Source organism: Biomphalaria glabrata, chromosome 13 (assembly GCF_947242115.1).
Source record: "Biomphalaria glabrata chromosome 13, xgBioGlab47.1, whole genome shotgun sequence".
Classification (NCBI taxonomy): Eukaryota; Metazoa; Mollusca; class Gastropoda; family Planorbidae; genus Biomphalaria; species Biomphalaria glabrata.
In genome coordinates, this window is record NC_074723.1 from 31,801,699 (window position 1) to 31,824,346 (window position 22,648).

The following is a 22,648-nucleotide window of genomic DNA, read 5'->3' on the forward strand; positions in this document are numbered from 1 at the left end:
AGACGAAAGTACTTAATTGGTTTACCAGTAGTACCTAGAAAGTACACCCGTAGTACCTAAAAATACAACAACACACATAATACTAAGAGTGTGCATCATTGTGCACACTTAGTTTCTAGGTAGAACATATATAGGTGGTACCTATATAGTACACACATGGTACATAGATAGTACGCATGTAGTACTTGGATATTATTGTTTTAAACTTAAGGCAAACCAATCAATGAAGGCAGCTTGGCACTTCTTAGCTAACTAGTTGACGAAGAACTCTGTTGTAGCTCAAGAAAGAACTAGTCACAGTGCACAAGATAGCTTCTGTACTTTGTTAAGGGTGCTACAACAGTAGCTCAAGAAAGATCTAGTCAGAGTGCACAAGATAGACTCTGTACTTTGTTAAGGGTGCTACAACAGTAGCTCAAGAAAGATCTAGTCAGAGTGCACAAGATAGACTCTGCACTTTGTTAAGGGTGCTACAACAGTAGCTCAAGAAAGATCTAGTCAGAGTGCACAAGATAGACTCTGTACTTTGTTAAGGGTGCTACAACAGTAGCTCAAGAAAGATCAAGTCAGAGTGAACAAGATAAATTCTGTACTTTGTTAAGAGTGGTACAACAGTAGCTCAAGAAAGATCTAGTCAGAGTGAACAAGATAAATTCTGTACTTTGTTAAGGGTGCTACAACAGTAGCTCAAGAAAGATCTAGTCAGAGTGCACAAGATAGACTCTGTACTTTGTTAAGGGTGCTACAACAGTAGCTCAAGAAAGATCTAGTCAGAGTGAACAAGATAAATTCTGTACTTTGTTAAGAGTGGTACAACAGTAGCTCAAGTAAAATATAGTCAGAGTGCACAAGATAGACTCTGTACTTTGTTAAGGGGGCTACAACAGTAGCTCAAGAAAGATCAAGTCAGAGTGCACAAGATAGACTCTGTACTTTGTTAAGGGTGGTACAACAGTAGCTCAAGAAAGATCAAGTCAGAGTGCACAAGATAGACTCTGTACTTTGTTAAGGGTGCTACAACAGTAGCTCAAGAAAGATCTAGTCAGAGTGCACTAGATAGATCAGTGATTCCCAAAGTGGTCTATATAGACCCCCAGGGGTCTACGAAGACTTCCAAGGGGTCTACGAAAGTGAAAAAGTAAATTGGGGGTCTATGAGATGTCCATGGGGGTCTATGACTTTAATGTTCACACCCCATTAATGTAACTATTTCAAACACTTATAAATGATTTGTACTTAATTACAAATATCTACCGAATAATTCGAAAGTAAAATGGATGTATTTAATTTCAATGCTTATTTAAATAGTTAATTTTGTCTACATGTAAGTAATGTTTAACAAAAAGAAATCTTGATTTTAAAGCGTTGATTATTTATTTTCTAGTTAAATAAGCGATTGTCTATAATAAGAGCCTTTCTGTGACCAGATGAAACCAATTACAATCGAGGATTATTTGAGACGATGCCACCCTGATAAAAAGAGAAAAGTGAGAAAACAGTTCAGAATAGACTCACAAAATCTTTCTTCAACATCATATAGAAAAGATGGTGGTTTGTGGGCATTTTACAAGATCCCTTTACCTATAGCCAAATACGGAAAACAATGTAGATAAAACATTGATTTTACCAGCCCTTGAAGTAGTTTTAAAAACTGTTTTACACAAACCTTCATCTGATATTATGAAACGAATTTCTTTTAGCAACACTACAGTTCAAGGGCACATCGGTTTGATGAGAATTAAAGCTGCAAACAGCCCAATGGTCTTAGCTCCATATTTTTCCCCAGCAGCAGAGGTTTGAATTCTATTTTCCTTCGGCTAGGTAGGCTGCAAGCCAAGGCTAACGAGTCCCTCCTGCCCGAAGCTTACTGGATTAGGCGCCAGTAACTCACCTTTGCCCCTTCTCCTGTTAGTGAAAACAGGTCCGCAGGCTCAATATTTGAGCCAAACGTGAAAGATCAAGAAATACAGGAGAAACTCTTTGCGACAACATTTACAATAATACATAAGGCAAATTAATAAATTAATATGTAATGTTTGAAGGACTACTTCATAGAACAATGAATTCCTATATGAAACAATATCCGTAGAAACGGATGATGAACATGCAAAAAAAAAAAACAACATTTCCAATGTGCATGGTGATTCCAGCAATACATATTAATTGTTATTTTAATAGGTTTAAATTTGAATTTTATCTGTAAAAAAAAGATAGATCTCTCTAACTTATGATGTAGCCTTAAATTACCTTTTCACTCTTCGACTCACTGCAGTTAGAAATTAATTTAAAAAATTAGTTTGTGAATGTGCAAAAATGCAATATAAGTTAAGCAGGGGGTCTACCGAAAATCAGAAAACATGGCAAGGGGTCTACGAGACAAAAAAGTTTGGGAACCACTGAGATAGATTCTGTACTTTGTTAAGGGTGGTACAACAGTAGCTCAAGAAAGATCTAGTCAGAGTGCACTAGATAGATTCTTTACTTTGTTAAGGGTGGTACAACAGTAGCTCAAGAAAGATCTAGTTAGAGTGCACAAGATAGACTCTGTACTTTGTTAAGAGTGGTATAACAAAAGTTGTCAACTTAAGGTAAGGCGACTCCACGAATAGTTAACAGTAACAAATCATGTGTGTTTATACACCACCTTCACCTATCCCTTAGTTTGTTGAACGGTTGGGGCACTACATAAGATCTGTTGACCGACTTTCTCCATGTTTCTCTGGTTTTTTTTTTGTTGCTTTTAATAGAATGTTTATTAAAGGCAGGCCTTTCCATTCTTTTATGTTGTCTTTCTCAGTCTGCCTCTTCTTTTTCCTGGTACTGTTCCTTGAAAGAAGGCCTTTGCAAGCCGTGAGAATCATACGATATGGCCATAGAGTTAAAGGCAAGAATCGAATGTGGCCGTCACCAGGAAACGAATCAGTTTGATGTTTAATTTCGAGGGCTTTATTTTGAGGACTATGCCTTTGTCTTTCCTTTTATGTTCATAGCGAATTCAGGAAAGCCCGGTTAAGTATTGTCATGGCTCTTTGAAGAAAAGAGTTCTATATGTGTTTGTTCTAGAGTACCAAATAAGAATTCTATTTTATGTCTTTAAGCATTCGATAACATTAATTTATGTATAAATAATAGTAAGTCTTGGTTTAGCGAGTTGTGTGTTTAACTCTTTCTCTACGTAATTATTTACCACATTATGTAAGAATCAACGTTGGTATCGTCTGTTAGGAGAGAAAGAGTTAAAAAATTAAAAAAAAAATAAAAGTTAAGAAAGTCTTATGAGTTAAAATGAACTAGGATTTGAATCTTTGTCAACAAATCAGTAATTTTTTTTTTTTGGTAATAATGTGGTTTTATCCCTGTCTTAATGTAATACTATTAGGCGTCCCTTTAACACTTAACTTTCTACAGGGGGGGGGGTAATAGAAAGCTCAATTGCACGAATGGCCAATGGTTAAAGACTCATCACTTTTACTTCCTCAAAGTATGTCAGGTACTTATTAGAGCAGGGTGGACTCAGGTGCGTCTAAAAAATCCCGAAGCTCACAATTCCAATCTTCACCGTAAATCAATTTTGAGACCCCTCGATTCGAAAGCTAAGCGCGTTACCCACTCAGCCAACTCGCCCCCACAGCCGAACATAGTCAGACTATATTGTCTAGTAAACTTTGAAACTGAAATTGATAGGCATGACATTGCAGAAAATGTCAGGAGGATCCCATTTCATGGTAAGTCGGCCATCTAGCCGCATTTAGTTTCCTAATGTTGATGGGCAGCTGAAATCTTGTTTTTAATGAGTTGGGTTTCGGAGTTTCTTTATTCTTGTATATCCCTTCTGACAGGACAATGCTGATAGAGTCTTGACAGGACAATGCTGATATTGTCTTGACAGAACAATGCTGATAGAGTCTTGACAGGACAATGCTAATACAGCTGTACAGGACAATGCTGATATAGTCTTTACAGGACAATGCTAATACAGCTGTGACAGGACAATGCTGATATAGTCTTGACAGGACAATGCTGATACAGTTTTTACAGAACAATGCTGATAAGGTTCTGACAGGACAATGCTGATACAGTTCAGACAGGACAATGCTGACACAGGGCTCAAGTCGTAGTGGAAAGACCAAAAAGAACATGGCAATGCAGTGTACCACGTGAAGCCGAGAGGACAAGACAGAGCTGGGAAGCCTTTAAAAAAAAACTAGCAAGAGACCGTGGAGAAGCGTGTTTTTACTGAGGCCCTATGTTCCATGAGGAACGCAAAGGGAAAATGATGAAACATTCATAGTTTATTTTGTCCTTGCGTGACGCATAAACCACTATGCTACCTATCAATGAGGGCTTGAGATGGAATCCTCGAACCCAACAGAGTTGTGTTTTATAACAAGGAAACATTCTCCCAGAAGATGAAGGTGCGCTATATAAAAGAACATTTAAAAAAAAAAAAGTAATGATAAATGAAACCTTCGATATTGTTTGTATTTTTCCGGGATCACACTGCGATCGATGCCTAGAGCTTAAAATCTTAAAGCCTAACAACGGCCTTGCATAAACCACGAACGAAATAACACAATACTATGTCTCTTTCTGTTCTGAAACCAATTTCCAATTTAAAGAGTCCGTGACAGTAAGCTTCTTCCTTCTCACCCAACCGTCAATGTAAGCGTTTTACTGAACAATGACATGACATTATTTCCTCTTCCGAACAAAGACTTATCTTTCGTCATGGGGGAGGGAGTTCTTGCCTTACTCTTTGAGTTCCTAAAACATTTTATCGACCTCAATTATACTTTACGTTCGCCAACTTTGGAGGGAGTTTTTTTTTTTGTTTCTTTTATAATGCGTTAACTTATACCTATATGCAGGGCCGGTCTTAGGTCACTGCATCCTATACGGCGGCACTTTCTTTGTAAAAAAAAAAAAAAAGTCCCCCTTTTCAGACCTTGCAGGGCAGATGATGTAAAGGTCATCTGTTTCTGTGGCCTACGGTTTACGAGGGTGTTATGTGGCCAGCACAACGACCAACCGCCTTTACTTTTCCCCAACTAACGTCAGGTACCCATCAGAGCTAGGTGGACTCAGAGGCGCCAATGATCCTGAAGTTAAAAATCCCAGTCTTCACCAGGATTCGAACCCCGGGCCCCGGTTCGGTAGCCAAGCGCTCAGCCACCGAGCCTTTCATAGGCCCCGCACAAATTCTGGAGTAAATCACTATAAATTGTAAAATATACGTAAAGTCATGAAAATCTGAAATTATTAAAATCTTCTGAGAACTTATGCAAATCTCCTTAAAAACAGACACAATCGTCATTTATGGGTGTCATTCAATATAATAACGCTTATCCTACTAGCAAAAAAAAAAACCAGCATTGTCAGCTCTCATTTAATACAAATGAAGGCGAATTTGAACCAAAACAAGAAGTTCAAATTGTTAATTTAATTTAATAGTCACTGGCATATATCTAAATCTATCTCGACCTCTTAAAAAAAAAATAAAAGCAATATTTTGCTAGGGGATAGTAAATCGAAAAGGCAGATCTGAATGTTTATTAGCTTTTTGTTGAAAAACTACCATCTACCGTAGAGGGCTGGTAAGGCTAATTTCACAGTGATTTTGTACTTAGTAAAGTATGAATAAAATGCAAAGACAAATTTATTTTCTAATTCACTTATTATATTTATCACAACCCAGAATAGGCCCCGCGCTATCCGTTTCGAATAGGGCCCCGCAATCTGTAGGACCGGCCCTGCCTATATGCAGAGACTTGTGTCCTTAGTCATAGTCTCATATTAAAATTATTTGCCTTCTTGCATATTCCTTTACCTCTGGCCTACTGACCCAGAGATAATATGGAAAGACTATAAACGATATTTTGCGTAAGCAGTGAATTCACATTGTTCAAATGTGTGTCAAGGTCTCTGTATCGACTGCCAGAGTTGTCTTAGGTCATGGTCGAATATCGGTGAAAATTTGTACTAACGTAAAAGCTGCGTCACTTCCGTCGAGCCCCACTAACCTTGACCTTCAGCGAACGCTAGCCTCGAGGACGAAAAACGTTTTTTGTTTTATTGTGTGTGTGTCTGTGTCTGTGTGTCTTCTATTGTTGTGTGTCAGCGCTGAGTTGAAATTAATGTCTGACAACGCTATTCTAGACTGTCCCCGAGACAACACAAAACTACATCGCCAATAACTAATAGATTCAATTCTGTTCTCAAATTGTCTGCACTTTCAGGAGGAGGTCTTGAGGTCGCACACGCGCACACAAATACACTCTCAAAACAAAAGAAATGAGAAACTTTGCTGCCCTCTTTGTACTCTGGATTTCAAGAACTTGAAAATTGTGAAAAGCAATGTTTGTGGCAGTTTATCCGAATGTACAGGAATCTTAATGGTGTTGCAGACATGTTTGTATTTTCAGCGGCTCCCGCAGGGAAAAGCTGTTATATCGTTTGGAGCTGTCAGTCTGTCTGTCACGTTTAGATCACGGAATTGAAAAACGGTGGTGAAAAACTGATTTCACAATGGCCTGTATCTTGATCAATTTAAGTGCAAACGTCTACTTCCGGTGTTTTGAAATTGAGATATTTTATTTTAAAATCAAATATGCAAAAACGTTTTATTATCACACAGATACACCATTTTTGAAACACTGTTAATAAGTATTTCTTTCAAAAGTTTTCCCCTGTTTTCATTCCAACTCTTCTGATCTCATTAAAAATCTTGCGATCTGTAGCGCAGGTAATGTGAAGAATGACTGATTCTGGGACCAACGGATAACGAGAGTGTCATGTGGCCAGAACAAGAACCTTCCGTCTTTAATTACCCCTACTAATGTCATGTACCAATTACAGTTGGGTGGACTCAAAGGCGTCTAAAAGTTCAGGAGTTCAAAAGCAAGCCTTCTCTGAGATTCATACTCGAGACCCCGAGACTTGGGAGCTAAGCCTCTAACCACTCAGCCACCACAACTGTAAAGTTTACTGAAACAAGATTTTGAAAGTCAGTTAAATATGTTGTTTTTTTTGTCAGGCACATCTTTTAATCTACACCAGACTCAGTGCGCTTTGGGCTATGGTCCAAAATCATGCGGACATATGGGAGCAAGGGATATTTGGAAGAAGTTTTCCGTGCTGCCATTAGGCGCGAAATAAACACAACTAAGCTAGAGTCGAGATTTCGAATTCGAGGCCTCTTGATAAGTAGTCAAAGAAATTAAGCCAAACATCCCACAACGTTAATCTGAAACTACATTGTAACCCATCGGCCCATGCCATTGTATCGTGAATATGTCAGGTTAGAAAAAGCACTAATATATTCCACATCACATTTTTTTTAATTCTAAAAGAGCACTTTGAAATAGTTTAAACAAGCAGGTTTCAAGTTTTAAAAAGTATTAAGCGTTTCAAGGATACACAACCTACGGCCCGCGGCCAATATTCGGCTTTTCACACAGTGCTTCTCCGGTGCCTTAAAACTTTTGCTCATAATGAAGCAGCAGAGGTGTCATGGGACTCGATGCCCTTTTTTTTTACGGTCATGCTGTCTTTGTCGCTTGAGTCGAAAATGTATATGCCCCTCGGATCAATAACCGTTTGAGCATCACTGAAGTACTTAAAGAACTAATTCTAGTCTGTAAGGCGAAAGTTAAACATTGATTAAGTGTCAGGTGTTTGTCTAATGTGCCGCATGAGTGTCTGGAGTGAATCAAATTCATTTCTTCTTTCTCTTCTACGTTCTAGACACTCTGCCTCCGAGTTTCTCACAGCTAAAAAGAGACCCAATGGCGATAGCAGTAAATTGAGGGGAATGGACCAGAGCAATAATTGGCACTACTTGTTAAATAATGGGTACCAAGCAATGAAGGATTACAAAACGACTTGGACGGAGTAATGTGGGTTAGTAGAGCCAAGGTCGACACGGTTGAATGAGTTTTGATTTCTAGTGCGATTATTTACAGCATTGGGTTGGTTCATTTTTCTTTAACATCTCTCTCTCTCTCTCTCTTTCTCTCCTTCTCTCCCTCCCCATCTCTCTTTCTTTCTCTCCCTACCTCTCTCTTTCTCTCCCTCCGTCCCTCTCTCTCTCTCTTTCTCTCTCTCCCTCCCTCTCTCTCGCCATCTCTCCCTCTCTCTTTCTCTCTCTCCCTCCCTCCCTCCCTCTCTTTCTCTCCCTCTCTCTTTCTCTCCCTCCCTCCCTCTCTCTTTCTCTCCCTCCCTCTATCTCTTTCTCTCCCCCTCCCTCTCTCTCTCTTTCTCTCCATCTCTCCCTCTCTCTTTCTCTCTCTCCCTCTCTCTCTCTCTCTTTCTCTCACTCTCACTCTCTCTCTTTCTCTCCCTCCCTCCCTCTCTCTTTCTCTCCCTCCCTCTCTCTCTCTCTTTCTCTCACTCTCACTCTTTCTCTCCCTCCCTCTCTCTCTTTCTCTCCCTCTCTCTCTTTTTCTCCCTCCCTCTCTCTCTCTTTCTCTTCCTCTCTCTTTCTCTCCCCCTCCCTCTCTCTTTCTCTCCCCCTCCCTCTCTCTCTCTTTCTCTCCCTCCCTCTCTCTCTTTCTCTCCCTCTCTCTTTCTCTCCCCCTCCCCCTCTCTCTCTCTCTCCCCCTTCCTCTCTCTTTCACTCCTTCTCTTTTTCACTTTGTCAGAGTATTACTTTATTTGTCCGTCTTTCAGTCAATGTCTCTCTCAGCATTCAATCGAAGCTAAGACGCCACCATTTCATGTCGGCCTGTAATTATGACATGTGCGAGGCCCTGGTGGGTCAGGAAGTCGTGCCATCGCGTCTGCCATCTTATGACGTCAGGGTGACATACTGAAGGGCCATTCACCCTAATAGCTCAACGAGCAAAGAGAGTGGAAGCTAGAGTGGGCCAACCTTTCAACTTAATTTTTGTCTCATTTCGTAATTAATCGATTTTTTGTTTACTGTAAAATAAACTATAATGCCCTTAATGAAGACACTAGCTTCAACTCTATGGCCATATCATAAGGTTCTCAGGGCTCGCATAGACCTTCCTTCAGGGAACAGTATCAGAAGATGAAGAAGTAGACAGAGAAAGTGATGGGAAGGCAACCTAAGAGATTGGACAGCTCTGTCAGTGGGAGACAAGGCTAAAGACAGAGAGGAATGGAGAAAGACGGTCAAGAAATATTGTGTGGTGCCCCAGCGGTTCAACAGACTTAAATAATAGGTGAAAGGAAGGTGAATGAAAGGATTTAATACGTAGATTTTTTTTAGAGCTTGTAACAAAGGTTCTAAAACTTTAACCATTGACGACCCCGAGATCATACCATTTAAGTTTGCCCCATCCTTTTGACAGCTTGGACGTCTATAGAGGTTAGTGAGGTTTCGTAGAGTGATGCTAGATAAGCGACTGTCGTAAGCTTTGTTAAGTACGTTAGACATTTGAAACAGTAAAGACGTGTTTTTGTAGTGTTCTAGATTTTGATTAAACAGTAGTTTATTTTATTACTATTAGATCTATATCTCATCTCAAGTTGAATTAGTTTATATGGTTTATACAATTTTTATTCAGCTTTGTTGAGTTTGTTAAAATTATATCAAGTTCAACAATCAAAAATATAATACGCCTAAATCGGCTCTAATTGTCTACTAGCGATCTGGTGCTACAAGTCAACACCATATATCCAGGGAGTTAATATAACATGTTCTAATGTTGACCCTAAATCCTTTGACCTTCGCTTCACCTGTTCTTTATGTTTCATGGAAACTTTACTCTTTAATAAATCTATACATAAGTGATGCGCGGATTACGATCCACGGGGTAAATCTGGCCCGAAACGCAGTGCTATACTACTCTTCAAACTGTTACCTACAGTACCGAAGGCTCAATTCCATTCAGATGTTTGCGGAAACAGTTGTCTCTGGAATTTAGGACCCACAGGCAGATAAACGTTTGGTACTTGCCTGGTTCTGTATTGAAGGAAAACTTGGCAGCACTGGTCAGCTATGAGCGCCAAATGAACTACAAGAATCCTTTTTCAATGCCCTATATAGCATACAAGAGCATAGTATTGACAAAGCAGGTTATTTAATGTTCCCTGACCTTCTCCCAGACCCCCCTCCACTTTTACTACTCCCACGCACACCCCCACCTGCTTTTCCCCTCTGCGACCTGTACACCTCACGCGCCAAAGAGCGCACTGCGAAATGCCAGAGTACCGGGGGAGATAACCCATGAGACCGAAATGGTAACAGAAATGAAAGCCCTTGGTTACCGCTCACGTTAAAACTTCGATTAGCCCGGCGAGTGATCTCCCATTACATTGACTACTTTCATTCTATTTTTACACCATATCTGTTCTTTAAAAGAAAAGAGTACTGCTGACGATGCAGTGATTCATGAGGACTTGTTTTAATTGGCCCAGGAAAACCCTCACAATCATTGACGCCACTCTATCTTTCTTATAAGTGAGTTACTTCCAAGTCGATGTTTTAAGTTTCAAAGAGAAGTAACCTGCCTTGAACTATTGACATTTGTCACACACCCATGATTAATATATGTAAATTTAAAAATATAATTTTTAATTATTTACAAATTGTGTTTGCTTGAAAAATGTTTTACATGTTTCGGATGTTCCTTCAGAGTTGAAGATAGTTTACTTCCTAGTCCAAACCTTCCGTAGGACGAAGGGGGATGGGAGCGGGCAGGGTTTGAACACGGGACCATCGATAAATCCAAACGACATTCCAGCGCACAAACCGCACGACCAGGAAGCCATTGATTTATGAAAACATCACAGTATCCTCGAAGATGCGCAATATCATTAATGTAAGCAACTTTCTTGAAAACAAATACAATATTTGCATAGATTATTATAATTATCACTGAGAAAAGAAAAGTAACTCGCAACCACTAGAAGTGTTTCATTCATTTTAACTCTTTGAACATTGAACATATGACTAAGCATGAATATTCGTGTAACTAATTGTTGGGAAGTATCAGTCGGCATCACCTGGTGATAGTACCGAAAAATACCCCAGTTTTAGAGATTTTAAGATGGCAGGATGGGTCTAAATAAGGATGCTTCTGTAGTACTGTTGCGATCCTTGTATTCCACTGTGAGCCAAAAGTAGGTTAAGTCATGGTGACTTTATTTTACCTTTAAAAATGAGCTCGGGCAATGCCGGGTATTTCTGCTAGTCTACTTTAAAACAAAGAAAAATGAATTTTAATCTAAATCTATAAATAAAAAAAAATTCAACTAATCCGAGAAACAAACTTTTTTTTAATCAACATAATATTACAAGATCTATAATCTTATGAGAAAGCAAAGCACTTCCGTTTTTTTCTGCAATATGGCTTAAAGGTACCTGATGTTATATTGATATGGTGTTTTGTATGTCACCTTGGCAACGGAAACAAATAACTGTTTGTTAACAAAAGGTGCACTCTGGGAGTTTCTAAAAACTAGAAAACAAAATATTAATATCCGAGGCTTAAATGTTGAGATTAATAGGAATTTAAGGCTTCATTTAGATCAGTGGTGGCCAACCTTTTCGATCAAGGGACCAAATAAATTTTTGACAAGTTTGTCATGGGCCGCATCAACGCTATCAAAACATAAGAAAACAAACTTTCGAGCTCGTCTGCTGCTTCATTATGCGCTGTGGTCAGAAGGGCCGAATAGCACCACGTGAAAGGACCGAATAACACTACGTCAAAGGGCCGAATAGCACCACGTCAAAGGGCCGAATAGCACCACGGTAAAGGGCCGAATAGTACCAAGTCAACAGACCGAATAGCACCACGTCAAAGGTCTCAATAGCACCAAGTCAAAGGGCCAAATAGCACCTCGTCAAAGGGCCGAATAACACTACGTCAAAGGACCGAATAGCACCACGTCAAAGGGCTGAATAGTACCAAGTCAACAGACCGAATAGCACCACGTCAAAGGGCCGAATAGTACCAAGTCAAATGGCCAAATAGCACCACGTCAAAGGGCCGAATAGTACCAAGTTAACAGACCGAATAGCACCACGTCAAAGGGCCGAATAGTACCAAGTCAACAGACCGAATAGCACCAAGTCAAAGGGCCAAATAGCACCACTTCAAAGGGCCGAATACCACCATGTCAAAGGGCCGAATAACACCACGTCAAAGGCCGAATAACACCACGTCAAAGGGCCGAATAGCACCACGTCAAAGGTCTGGATGTGACCGCGTCAAAGGCCAGCTAGCACCAAGGGCAGGATGACACTTCATCATTGGGTGTGACATGAGCAGCACATCGTATTTTGGGGATCCCCGATGGATAATCTTACGTTGTATTTGTCTTCTTGTTTATTTGGCTTTTAGGTATCTGTTTGTAGGAGATTTTTTTAGATTATTATTGATGCCTTTTTGTAAAGTGGTCATTCGTGCCAGAGCATGATCGGTGCGCTCAGGTTCAATCTATTTATAGGGACCTGTGGGGAAGGGGGTATCTGGGGGGGGGGGAAGGCTTTTATTCAACATTCGAATCAGCGCGAGTCGAATCTCAAGTGGAAATTCCTGTTGTACATCCTGTTCTACATCGGGAATCGAACTTAAACTGTTTTGTTAGATAACCAAGAGGTTTATGTCAATCAGGTTGGCTGACTGGTCGCGCGGTATGCGCTTCGGACTGTCATAATAATGTTCGCGAGTTTAAACCATACCCAGGTGTCATCTCCTGCCGTCCTGCTGGACGTTCTGGGTCAGGATGTAATCAACTTTATTTCTCATGGTGTGTCCGACGTTTGTGGAACCAACAAATAGAACTAAGCCACAAACATGTGTACGTGTGCATGTGTATGTGTGGGCATTTGCGTACATGTAGTAATAATGGGGGAGATGTGGCTGACTGGTTAAGCGCGAGGCTTCTGAACCTGGGGTCCATGGTTCGAATCTTGGTGTTGACTGGGATTTTAAATTTCGGGATTTTTAGGGCGCCCCTGAGTCCACCTAATTCTACTGGGTACCTGATTTAAGTTGGGGAAAAGTAAAGGCCACATGACACCCTGCCCATTAACCGTTGACGTAAGAAATAGGTGACCTTAACATACTCTGCCCTGTAAATCGCAAGGTCTGAAAGGGAACTAGTAGTAATAATACGAATTTTAAAATCTTCCCATGATCCTTTGTACAAAGCTTATATCAACAGGCTCTGACTAGTAAAACGTTTGTACACGTTGTTTCGCTCGTTCACATCCTCGGATCAAGTTTAAACTTTGCACAATTATTTATTAGCATAGACAAGACATGAATAAAAAAATTTTACAAATTAGTCAATTAATTACTGGTAATTATTTTTTGTTTGTTTGATACAACGCAGGAAATTAATCCTTCGGTATTCACAGATACGGATAGATCCGTAGGGTTTCGTCCCCTTATCTGATTGAACACGTTATATCTCCCACAACTATTGTTGGATCAAGTCAAAACTTTAAACAATTATTTATTAACAAAACATGAATCAATTAAAACTTATTTAATTGACGAGTTAATTATTGGTGATTAATTATTTTGTTTGATAACAAATAAGAGAAAATAACTTTTACATTATTGATATAGTTGTAAGTGTGGAGTTCTTTCCCTTAGATACACTTTGTTTTTTAAAAAAGGATTTTTACAAAAAATATTTTCCTTGATTTTTTTTCCCCATTAATTTACAAACAATTACCCACTGGCTATAGTATTTCAAATCCAAATTGTAAAGAAGTTTGAAGCCCCGACAGATCCCCAGCTTCTGTCAGTATTAACGTTAGTGCTTCTACATTCACACCCTCTTTTCAGTCACATGACTTTTGCGATCATTTTGTCATTAGGCCTACATGTTTATTTTTACCTCAGAGATAAGTTCAAGTTGTTTGTTTTTTTTTTACGCCCACAGATCTCCTCCACCCCCCCCCCGTCACCCTTTTACCCCCTCCCTCCCCCGGTGTAGGCATCGCTAAGACAGCATCACAATTATATTAATCATTTTGTTAAAAAAAAAAGAAAGAAAAAGTGAAACATATGTGACATTTGTTTTGCTTACAGACAGGAACAGAAGTTTTTCTTCAAGATCAGCTAGTTTGTTTTTTTCTTTTTTCTGCTGTTGGCAGGATTTATTGGCAAGTAATTTCTAGAAAGATTACTTTGGTGCGGACCTTTCATAAACGCATTTGTCGGTGAATTTTGCTTACATGTTGTTGTTTTTTTTGTTTTTTTTTGCTGTTTTTTTTTTTTTTTTTGTGGTTGCAAACTTATTTTTAAAAATGTGTTTAATATTATTTTTATTATTGTCATTATTTGTATCTTCGAGTACAAAGCACACATATATATTATAAATAAAAATGTGGTTCAACAAAAATGGCTAAGATGGATTTTAGGAGTCGATTATAGAGATCGGGTCTCAAACAAGGAAATCCTTACCCAAACTGGGAGTCGACCACTTAGTGAGGATGTGACAGAGCGTCGAATGGGGGTTTGCAATACATGTTTTCTCGTTAGCCTTGGTTGGCTACCCATTTAAGAGAAGGGAAACTCTGACTCCAAACCTCTGTTGCCTTGGGGCAATACCCAAACGCGGGAAAGGCTTCGGGAGACAACCCTGAGGAAAAATCAGGAGCTGGTGACCCTTAGGCAGATTGCTGCACACCGTGCTACATCCTGGCAGAGCCTGCTGCGCTACTGATCCCAAACTGTATCGGATATTTCGTTTCTTCGGTCTCATAAGCTGTGCGGAGAAGGGGGAACCGCTGTGTGGGCGACATCGTTCCGACCATACACAAGTATAAGTAAGTATTTTTAAATTACACTTTTTTTTTACCGCTTTTGTTATTATATCAGATACGGGAATTCTTATAAATCTTGTATTTGGATTTTCCCGATTAACTAAACAATGTCAAGGACACAAACCCAACTGCAATGTTGCAGACTAAATGCAAAAAGAATGTGTTTCCAAAACAGAAGAGCTTACAAAAATTAGACTCGACAGAGCTAAAAAGTGTATCAAAAGTATAAGTTAAACTTTAAAAAAAAAAGAGCTTCACAACACTTGCTTCAGTATGTAAAGCGGATATACCAAAAAGGATTGCTATTTATAGTTTTTCCCGCTGTGGATGAAAATCTCTCATAATTTTCGCTTTTCGATATGTACATAAATGTTTTTCATTTTATTTTTAAATGTAATGAATGCGAACTTTAATGAGGTGGTGCTCACAGAGACTGCAGAGAGATAAACAGCTTGCATGATGTTTTAACATCTACATAACCAAGATGTTTATACTGGTCATAACATGATCATTAGGTGACAATATCTGTGATTCGAGCGCAAAAATAAGGTTTAGGAAAGATGCAGCATTAGCTTCTATTTGGATCGTTTGAAGGAATGGGGAGAGAGAGAGAGAGAGCATGGCAGGGAGAAATTCAGACTAAAAGAAGATAATAATAATAATAATAATAATCTATCCGTAAGGAAATTTGTCTTACAATTTGTGCATTACATCAAACAAAAAACATTATAACTATAAAAAAACAAAACAAAGTGTACATCAGACTCACTCATAATTTACATGCGATAAGTTTAAATCCAATTGTTTCTATTTAATGATTTGATTGCCATGGGAACAAAAGAGTGTTTGTGTCTGTTTGTCTTTGTTATCGGTGTCTTGTATCTCTTTTGTGATGGTAAAATCACAAAATCCTGACACATAGGATGATTCTTTATTTCGAGGACCTTGTTAACTTTTTTTTATAGATGTTTCTCTCAAACAACTGCCCAATAGGTTTTTTTTTTTTTTTTGCCAATGATTTTACCAGCAGCATTTAAGATTTTATGAAGTTTATTTTTATATTTAATGCTCAGATTGCCATACCAGGCAGTCATATTAAAACTTAAAATATTGCAGATGTGAGCGTGATAAAACATAGCCAAGGCCTTTTCACTAACATAAAACGAGGACAGTTTTCTAAGTAATCCTAATCTTTGCTGCCCTTTTTTTGCTTATATAATCAGTATTTGCGGAGAACTTTAATTTTTATTTAAGGAGTTATACAGTAACCCCACACACACCTTTTCAATATATATATATATATATATCGTTCCCTATGCGTTCAATGTAAACCAATTATACTCTTCGAATATTTCCATAGTGGCGATACTATCAGTGTATTAGAGATTTAGAAATGAAAGACATATCGAGAGTATCCATTTCAGCATGATCAGAAAGAGATTATACTTACATTTATCTAGCAACAATGATAGTCCCTTCCCCACCCGCATGTCTTCGCTCGTCCTTTGTATTTTTTTTTTGTTCTTCGAATTTTGCGATATCTACTTTTTTTTTGTTCTTCGAATTTTAAAAACACATCGTTGAAATAGAAATAGACATAGTTTCAATCATAGAGTGTTGTAGCAGGCTTCTTTATTGTCTATTAGAAAGAATGTCACCATCTCTATATTTCAACATTTTCCGTTTTAAAAATGGTATTTTGTTTCGCTGTTATATTTTGTTAAACACTTCTTTGATCCATCGAGACCAATCGTTTTAGAAGGCCTGCACACTAACTTGCAACGTCACCACCTTTGGGCAGTTTAGACCATAGCTCGTTGCCAGTCTTACAGACTTGTGACGTTGCAGGTCAGCGTTAAGGCCCCCTGTAACGAAGGGTATCGGACCAATTAGGATAATTTGTTGTAAGCAATGCAATTCTGATACTTAAAAGTGACCAGTGATAGGCGCGAAAGGCTCAAACAACAAAAAAAGTGGTCTCGCTATGTACATACCTGGGCTGGCACGCCTTGGACACTGGTCAGAAGAAGGGACGGCACGGTCAGTAGAAGTAACAATGCCATGGTCTCCGATGAAATAGGACAAGTTGATGATGGCATTTGTGAGGTACAATCTGGACTTTGGTGTTCTCTCCAATGAAAAAATATGCAGCAGGAAACTGTGTGGTCAAGTCAAAACACTTGGGTTGAGTTCTTTCACTACGGTAATCCTTTCGTCGGTCTTGCATGCACTATTCCCACCAAACTGGACAATTTCAAAGATATTTTATTTTGCTCCTTTGAACTAGAATCTTGTTATATGTTTAAAGGCGCTTGTTTATTTTTTTATATGGTTTAAGTTAATCAGTTTATATTGTTTGCTTGTAAAAGAGTTGATAGATGAAATTAAACAAAAATAAAAAGTGCGTTAAATTTGTGATATTTTGTAATTTCTTGTTTCGTTGAACTAGATGGATTTTTTATGTTTCTCTAAAAAAGGGGGAAGAAAGTGATGACATCCTAGCACGGTGAACAATTTTGTCGCGGGGAAGCGCTTTTACCACAAACTCTCTCGCGCCAGTCACATTTTTATAGTCTTGCTGTCTCGCGGACTTGGCAGATTCCACGTTTGGCTTTCAACAGTCGCATGATGTCGCCTGCTAGCCTGTGGGGGAAAAAAGGAAAAGAACTATTTTTTTATTGTCGCGTAGGTGAGCGTGTGATCCTTCCCCCACCCCACCCCCTACACTCACTTGAAAACGTTTATTAAATAACGCTTGTCAACTTAAGCGATGGCATTCATCTATTCTGCGCATGTGCATGAAAACATAACCATCATTCAATCATCATTTCCGGTGTGCTTATTTTTTTTTTCTGCAAAGGCATGACTACCTTTAAAAAAAAAAAATCTACAAAGTTTGAAAGTAAAATAAATGAAATGATTCTGGAATTTAAAGTAGTGTAGAGATTCTTGATGCACATTAAACATAAGTATTTTTATAAACATACATTAACTCCCTTTGTCTGGTAAAAAGTTTGTGCACGTGATTTCTCCCACACCCAATCTCGGATCAAGCTGAAATTTCGCACAATTATTTCTTTGACCTGACAACACGAAAAATCAATAAGAAATTGAAACTTTGCACAAATATCCATTGTTGAAGGTGGTGCATTAGTCAACAAAGATAAAAACGAATTAGTTAATCAATTAGTTGTATTTAATAAATTTTATTTTATAAAGAAAAAGGGAGTTAAACCTTCTAGTATAGAGAAATATAGCAGTGATTTTGAGGTTCTTCCCTAGGGTGCATTGCGCCATCTTAACTTGATAGACAAACTGTACTTTTTTGGGGTCCAAATAATCTTTGGCCTTTGACTACTGGACAGCCTTAGTCATGTGACCTTGGAGTTATTCTTGGTAGGACTATTTGACCCCTGTTAAGTGTGAGTTTTATTTTAGGTTGTTACCATATTGCATATTCTGATTCGTTCGTATTTGTAGCTTAAGATCAGACGTTAGCTTTTCGGTTATTTATTTCTATAGAGTTTCACCGTTTTTGAATTACATATTGATTTCGTGGGTTCTATTTATATACTGGACATTGTTGTCGGAAATGTTTTGTCAGTCTTTGTCGGAATGTGATGATAGTTCTTGTATGCTACTTTCAAGAATTGATTGCTTATAGACAGTTTGAGCAGTACTTGTTACAGAGTTAAATCTTCATCATAAGTTATGAAACTGGGATGTTGTCGACGTCATTGTTACCAAGCAACATAATATAAGGTGCTTACTTTATGAATACTATTTAATTGATTACTTAGAAAACCTAGGATTTATTATCTTCATGTGTATTTGTTATCAAGCAAACATAATATAAGGTGCTTACTTTATTAATACTATTTAATTAATTAATTACTTAGAAAAAATTTGGATTTATTATCCTCAATGTATTTGTAATTACTTATTATTAATTGTATCAATGTCATTGTATTAAATTCATCATTTATTTTTTAATACACATTGTTAATTAATTTATGTACCGCTGAGTGTGTATGGTGTGTCTGTGAGAGTGAGCTTTGGGACTTGTATAATTATCAAGCAAAAAGAAAACAATTAATTTTAACACGTACATATATTGTAATTAAAATACACTTTACTAACTAGATATTCAAATATTTAATCATAAATAATCAAAGTCCTGACAACTAGTAATACAGAAATTAAAACAACATATTGTTACGACGTGGGATTGAACTAAAGAAAATAACTCACCGTGCTCTCAGGATCGCTGGCATCTCTCCGATTGCAGAAGCACAATCCAACTAGGATCAATTAATATTCCCGATAAAAAGAAATAATGTCACAATCTCCAAATCGAATTTACATATCCCGATTCACTATCACAATAGAAAAAAAAACAATCCTCAATCAAGAAATCCAAACTCATCACTCCTCTGTTAACACATCAACACAGCCCTCAGGTCAGTTTCCCTTCAAGCTCAAGCACAACTCAAAAAGTCTTTCACGTGGGAAAACAAAAGGTCAGTCGGGGGGGGGGAGAACAAGTTTACAACACTGCCCCCTCCCTAGGTCTGTGCGTCCCGAACAGACTCTCCATCATCTCCACAATAACGGTTCAACCGATCTAGGTGCACTACTTTGCATTTGGTTCGAGGGCCCTTCTGGATCCGGTACACAACGTCATTGATCCTTTTCACAATCCGATATGGGCCTTCCAAGTCTTTCTGTAATTTTAGCGATCTTCCCTTCTTTCTCTTGGGGTTGTATAACCAGACAAGAAAATGTTCTTCAAACCCCGTAGAATTGGCCCTTCTGTCGTATCTGGTTTTCATAAGGTCGCTACTGTCTTTTATCCTACTCCTTGCAACTGCATGAACCTCTTCTAGTCTCATTCGAAGTCCTGTTACATATTTGCTTGCCGTTGTTGGTTGGTCTCCTGGCTGTCCAAATGAGAGATCTGCTGGCATTCTAAGTTCTCGACCAAACAATAATTTGGCTGGCGTGTAACCTGTAGTTGCATGAACTGCTCCTCTATAAGACAGAAGGAATAGGGGAATGTAGTCATCCCAATCATTTTACTGCTCTGCTGACATTTTAGCCAGGTGCTGTACCAACGTACGGATGAAGCATTCTACCATCCCATCCGATTCAGGCCGTAATGGTGTCGTTCTTGTCTTCTCGATATTTAAGAGTTTACAAATCTCCTGAAACAGATTAGATTCAAAGTTGCGTCCTTGATCCGAATGTAGTTCCATTGGGACACCAAAACGACTAATCCAATGTCCAACCAAAATATCGACTATTGTTGTGGTTTCCTGGTTTGGCTTCCGGCCATTTTCTAAAATAGTCCATTATCACGAGAATGTATTTGTTCCCTTTATTAGTCTCAGGAAAAGGTCCAGCTACGTCCAGTGCGATTCTCTCAAATGGTACACCTACGTTGTATTGTTGTAAGGGTCCTCTAGTTCGACGTTGCGGGCCTTTAGTTGCCGCACACCGGTCACATTTCCAGCACCAATCCTCTACGTCTTCCTTTTGTTCTCTGCGTATCGTCTCTTCAGACCAAGACTCTGATGCACTAAGCTCCAGCCGCCTACAATCCAGGGCTCTGGTTTTTTCTTCTACTTTTGCTCAATACTTACACTCCTGCTTACAAGGTCGTCGTGACAAAGTGTCGGCATTCAAATGGGCTTGCCCCTTCCTGTGTTGTGGTTTGAAATTATAAATCTGTAACCTTTCTAAACATCTAGCTACTTCCGGATCCTTGAAGGAAAGTAGCCATTGGAGGGCCGCATTGTCTGTTCTAAACTTAAATCTTTGTCCATAGAGATACTTGCGAGAAAAGCTTAATGGAAAAATGGAGAGCTTTAGAAGGATTCAAATGTAGACATTGCACGAGGGGATAATTTAGTGTAACTCTCTATGTCTAGAGTCAACTTTCTCCCTAGTAACCTTTTAGTAGTGCTTTTATTGATCCCTGACTTATCTCCACATCTACAAATATGACATTGTATTACTCCGCCAGCAGCCGAGGCTAAATTGTTCATTTCTTGAATTGCTACGCGACAAAAATAAACTGTTGATAACGGCGCGTGATGGTACTATTTAAAAAGATCACGCCATTCAGAGACGAATCCATGCGCAATTAAACTTAGTCCTTACTGTGGACTACATTGCCTCTGTCACACTTGTTTTGTATAATCAACTTTATCAATAAACTCGCTGATAGATTCACCACGTGGCTGTTGCGGTATTATTGTTCATTATTGAAGTAATTGATGTTACCAATTTCATTATTATTAATTTTCATTTATTTTCATCTTGATTATGTGCATGTTGTTATTGTTAGTAATTTTGACTGCCTTTGTAGCACTTGTGGTTTATGCCAAACGAATAAAATTGTCAATTGTTTGAGAGATGTTTATAATATAACAAAACTGAATTATTTCGTAGACGATGTCAACAAATTGTATACCAATTTCTTTTTGCTTTTTCCAGTCAAAGAATACATAAAATTGAGTTGGTAGAAGGATAGGTTGGAAGCAGGCTGTTTTGTAGCAATGTATTGTGTATAGTGTGTTGACAGTATGCTATGTGTCAGGGTTCTATCCTTGCTTTGCTTGACTTGGCTCATTAGAGGTTACACAATTACTCAATTCCAATTAATTAATACTTGCTTAGCTCATTAAGGGTTACTTAAGTAAGAACAATTAATACTCAAAATGCTTCAACTCTAGCTCCAGCTGTATAGAATAACGATAATACTTTAATATTTAATAAAGCACACAATTATATCACGCTCAAGAAATAATGCAAACACCAGTCCAGGAAGTGACTGTCCAACCTTCCTGGACCGGGAACAATACCTCACTGACTAACACATTCAACGAAGACTAAACCATTCAGTTCATAACACGTGCAAGACTATTCAGATTCATAACCTGGGAGTACTTAAACAAGGGGATATAATTATCATACCAAAATATCAAAGTAACATACTCACTCTCGCCATACCTCCCCCTGACAGCCACTGACACTATGTTGAAGTATGCTATGCTAATAGTATTCTTTGTTGCATGTATTCTATGCCATCAGTATGTTGTGTTGACGATATGCTATGCTACCAGTATGCTTTGTTGACGGTATAATGTGCTAGAAGTACGCTTTGTTGACGGTATACTATGGTAACAGAACGCTTTTTAGACGGTATTTTATGCTAGCAGTATGCTTTGTTGACGGTATACTATGGTAACATGTACTAACAGAACGCTTTGTTGACGGTATTTTATGTTAGCAGTATGCTTTGTTGACGGTATACTATCTAACAGTGCGCTTTGTTGAAGGTATTTTATGCTAGCAGTATGCTTTGTTGACAGTATGCTTTGTTGACGGTATACTATCTAACAGTGCGCTTTGTTGAAGGTATTTTATGCTAGCAGTATGCTTTGTTGACAGTATGCTTTGTTGACAGTATGCTTTGTTGACAGTATGCTTTGTTGATAGTATGCTTTGTTGACAGTATGCTTTGTTGACAGTATGCTTTGTTGACAGTATGCTTTGTTGATAGTAGTCTTTGTTAACGGTACGCTGTGATGGCACTATGCTGTGTTGACAATATTTAGTTTTTGTTGCATGTTGCAGAGGCAGTAAGCTGTGTCGGCTGTCATCTGTCTTGTCTAAACCTAAGTAAATAAATGATCCCCCAAAATTTAGGTCTTCGCTGAAAGAGCGATCTCGGAAAGTTTCAATGCTTCGACTTACTCTCAGTCCACTTTTATATCCGCTCCTTTTTGTTTATACCATTTCTTGCCTTTAAATATTTCTTAACCTTTCGAACTTGACCTCTGTTCATTAAGGCCCTTCATGCTAAATGCAGCGTAAATAATGTAACAT

At 38.5% G+C, this 22,648-nt stretch overlaps 1 protein-coding gene across 1 annotated transcript in view; it reads right to left on the reverse strand.

Annotated features, from left to right (window-relative positions):
• The window catches only part of LOC106071194 (enterin neuropeptides-like), a 118,727-nt gene extending 101,395 nt beyond the window's left edge, over positions 1–17,332 (reverse strand). Inside the window, exon 1 of the mRNA XM_056008574.1 lies at positions 16,750–17,332. Within this exon, the coding sequence (XP_055864549.1) occupies positions 16,750–16,854 (105 nt within the window). The 5' untranslated portion in view covers positions 16,855–17,332. The remainder of the gene's footprint in view (positions 1–16,749) is intronic.
• Positions 17,333–22,648: the final 5,316 nt, after the last annotated feature.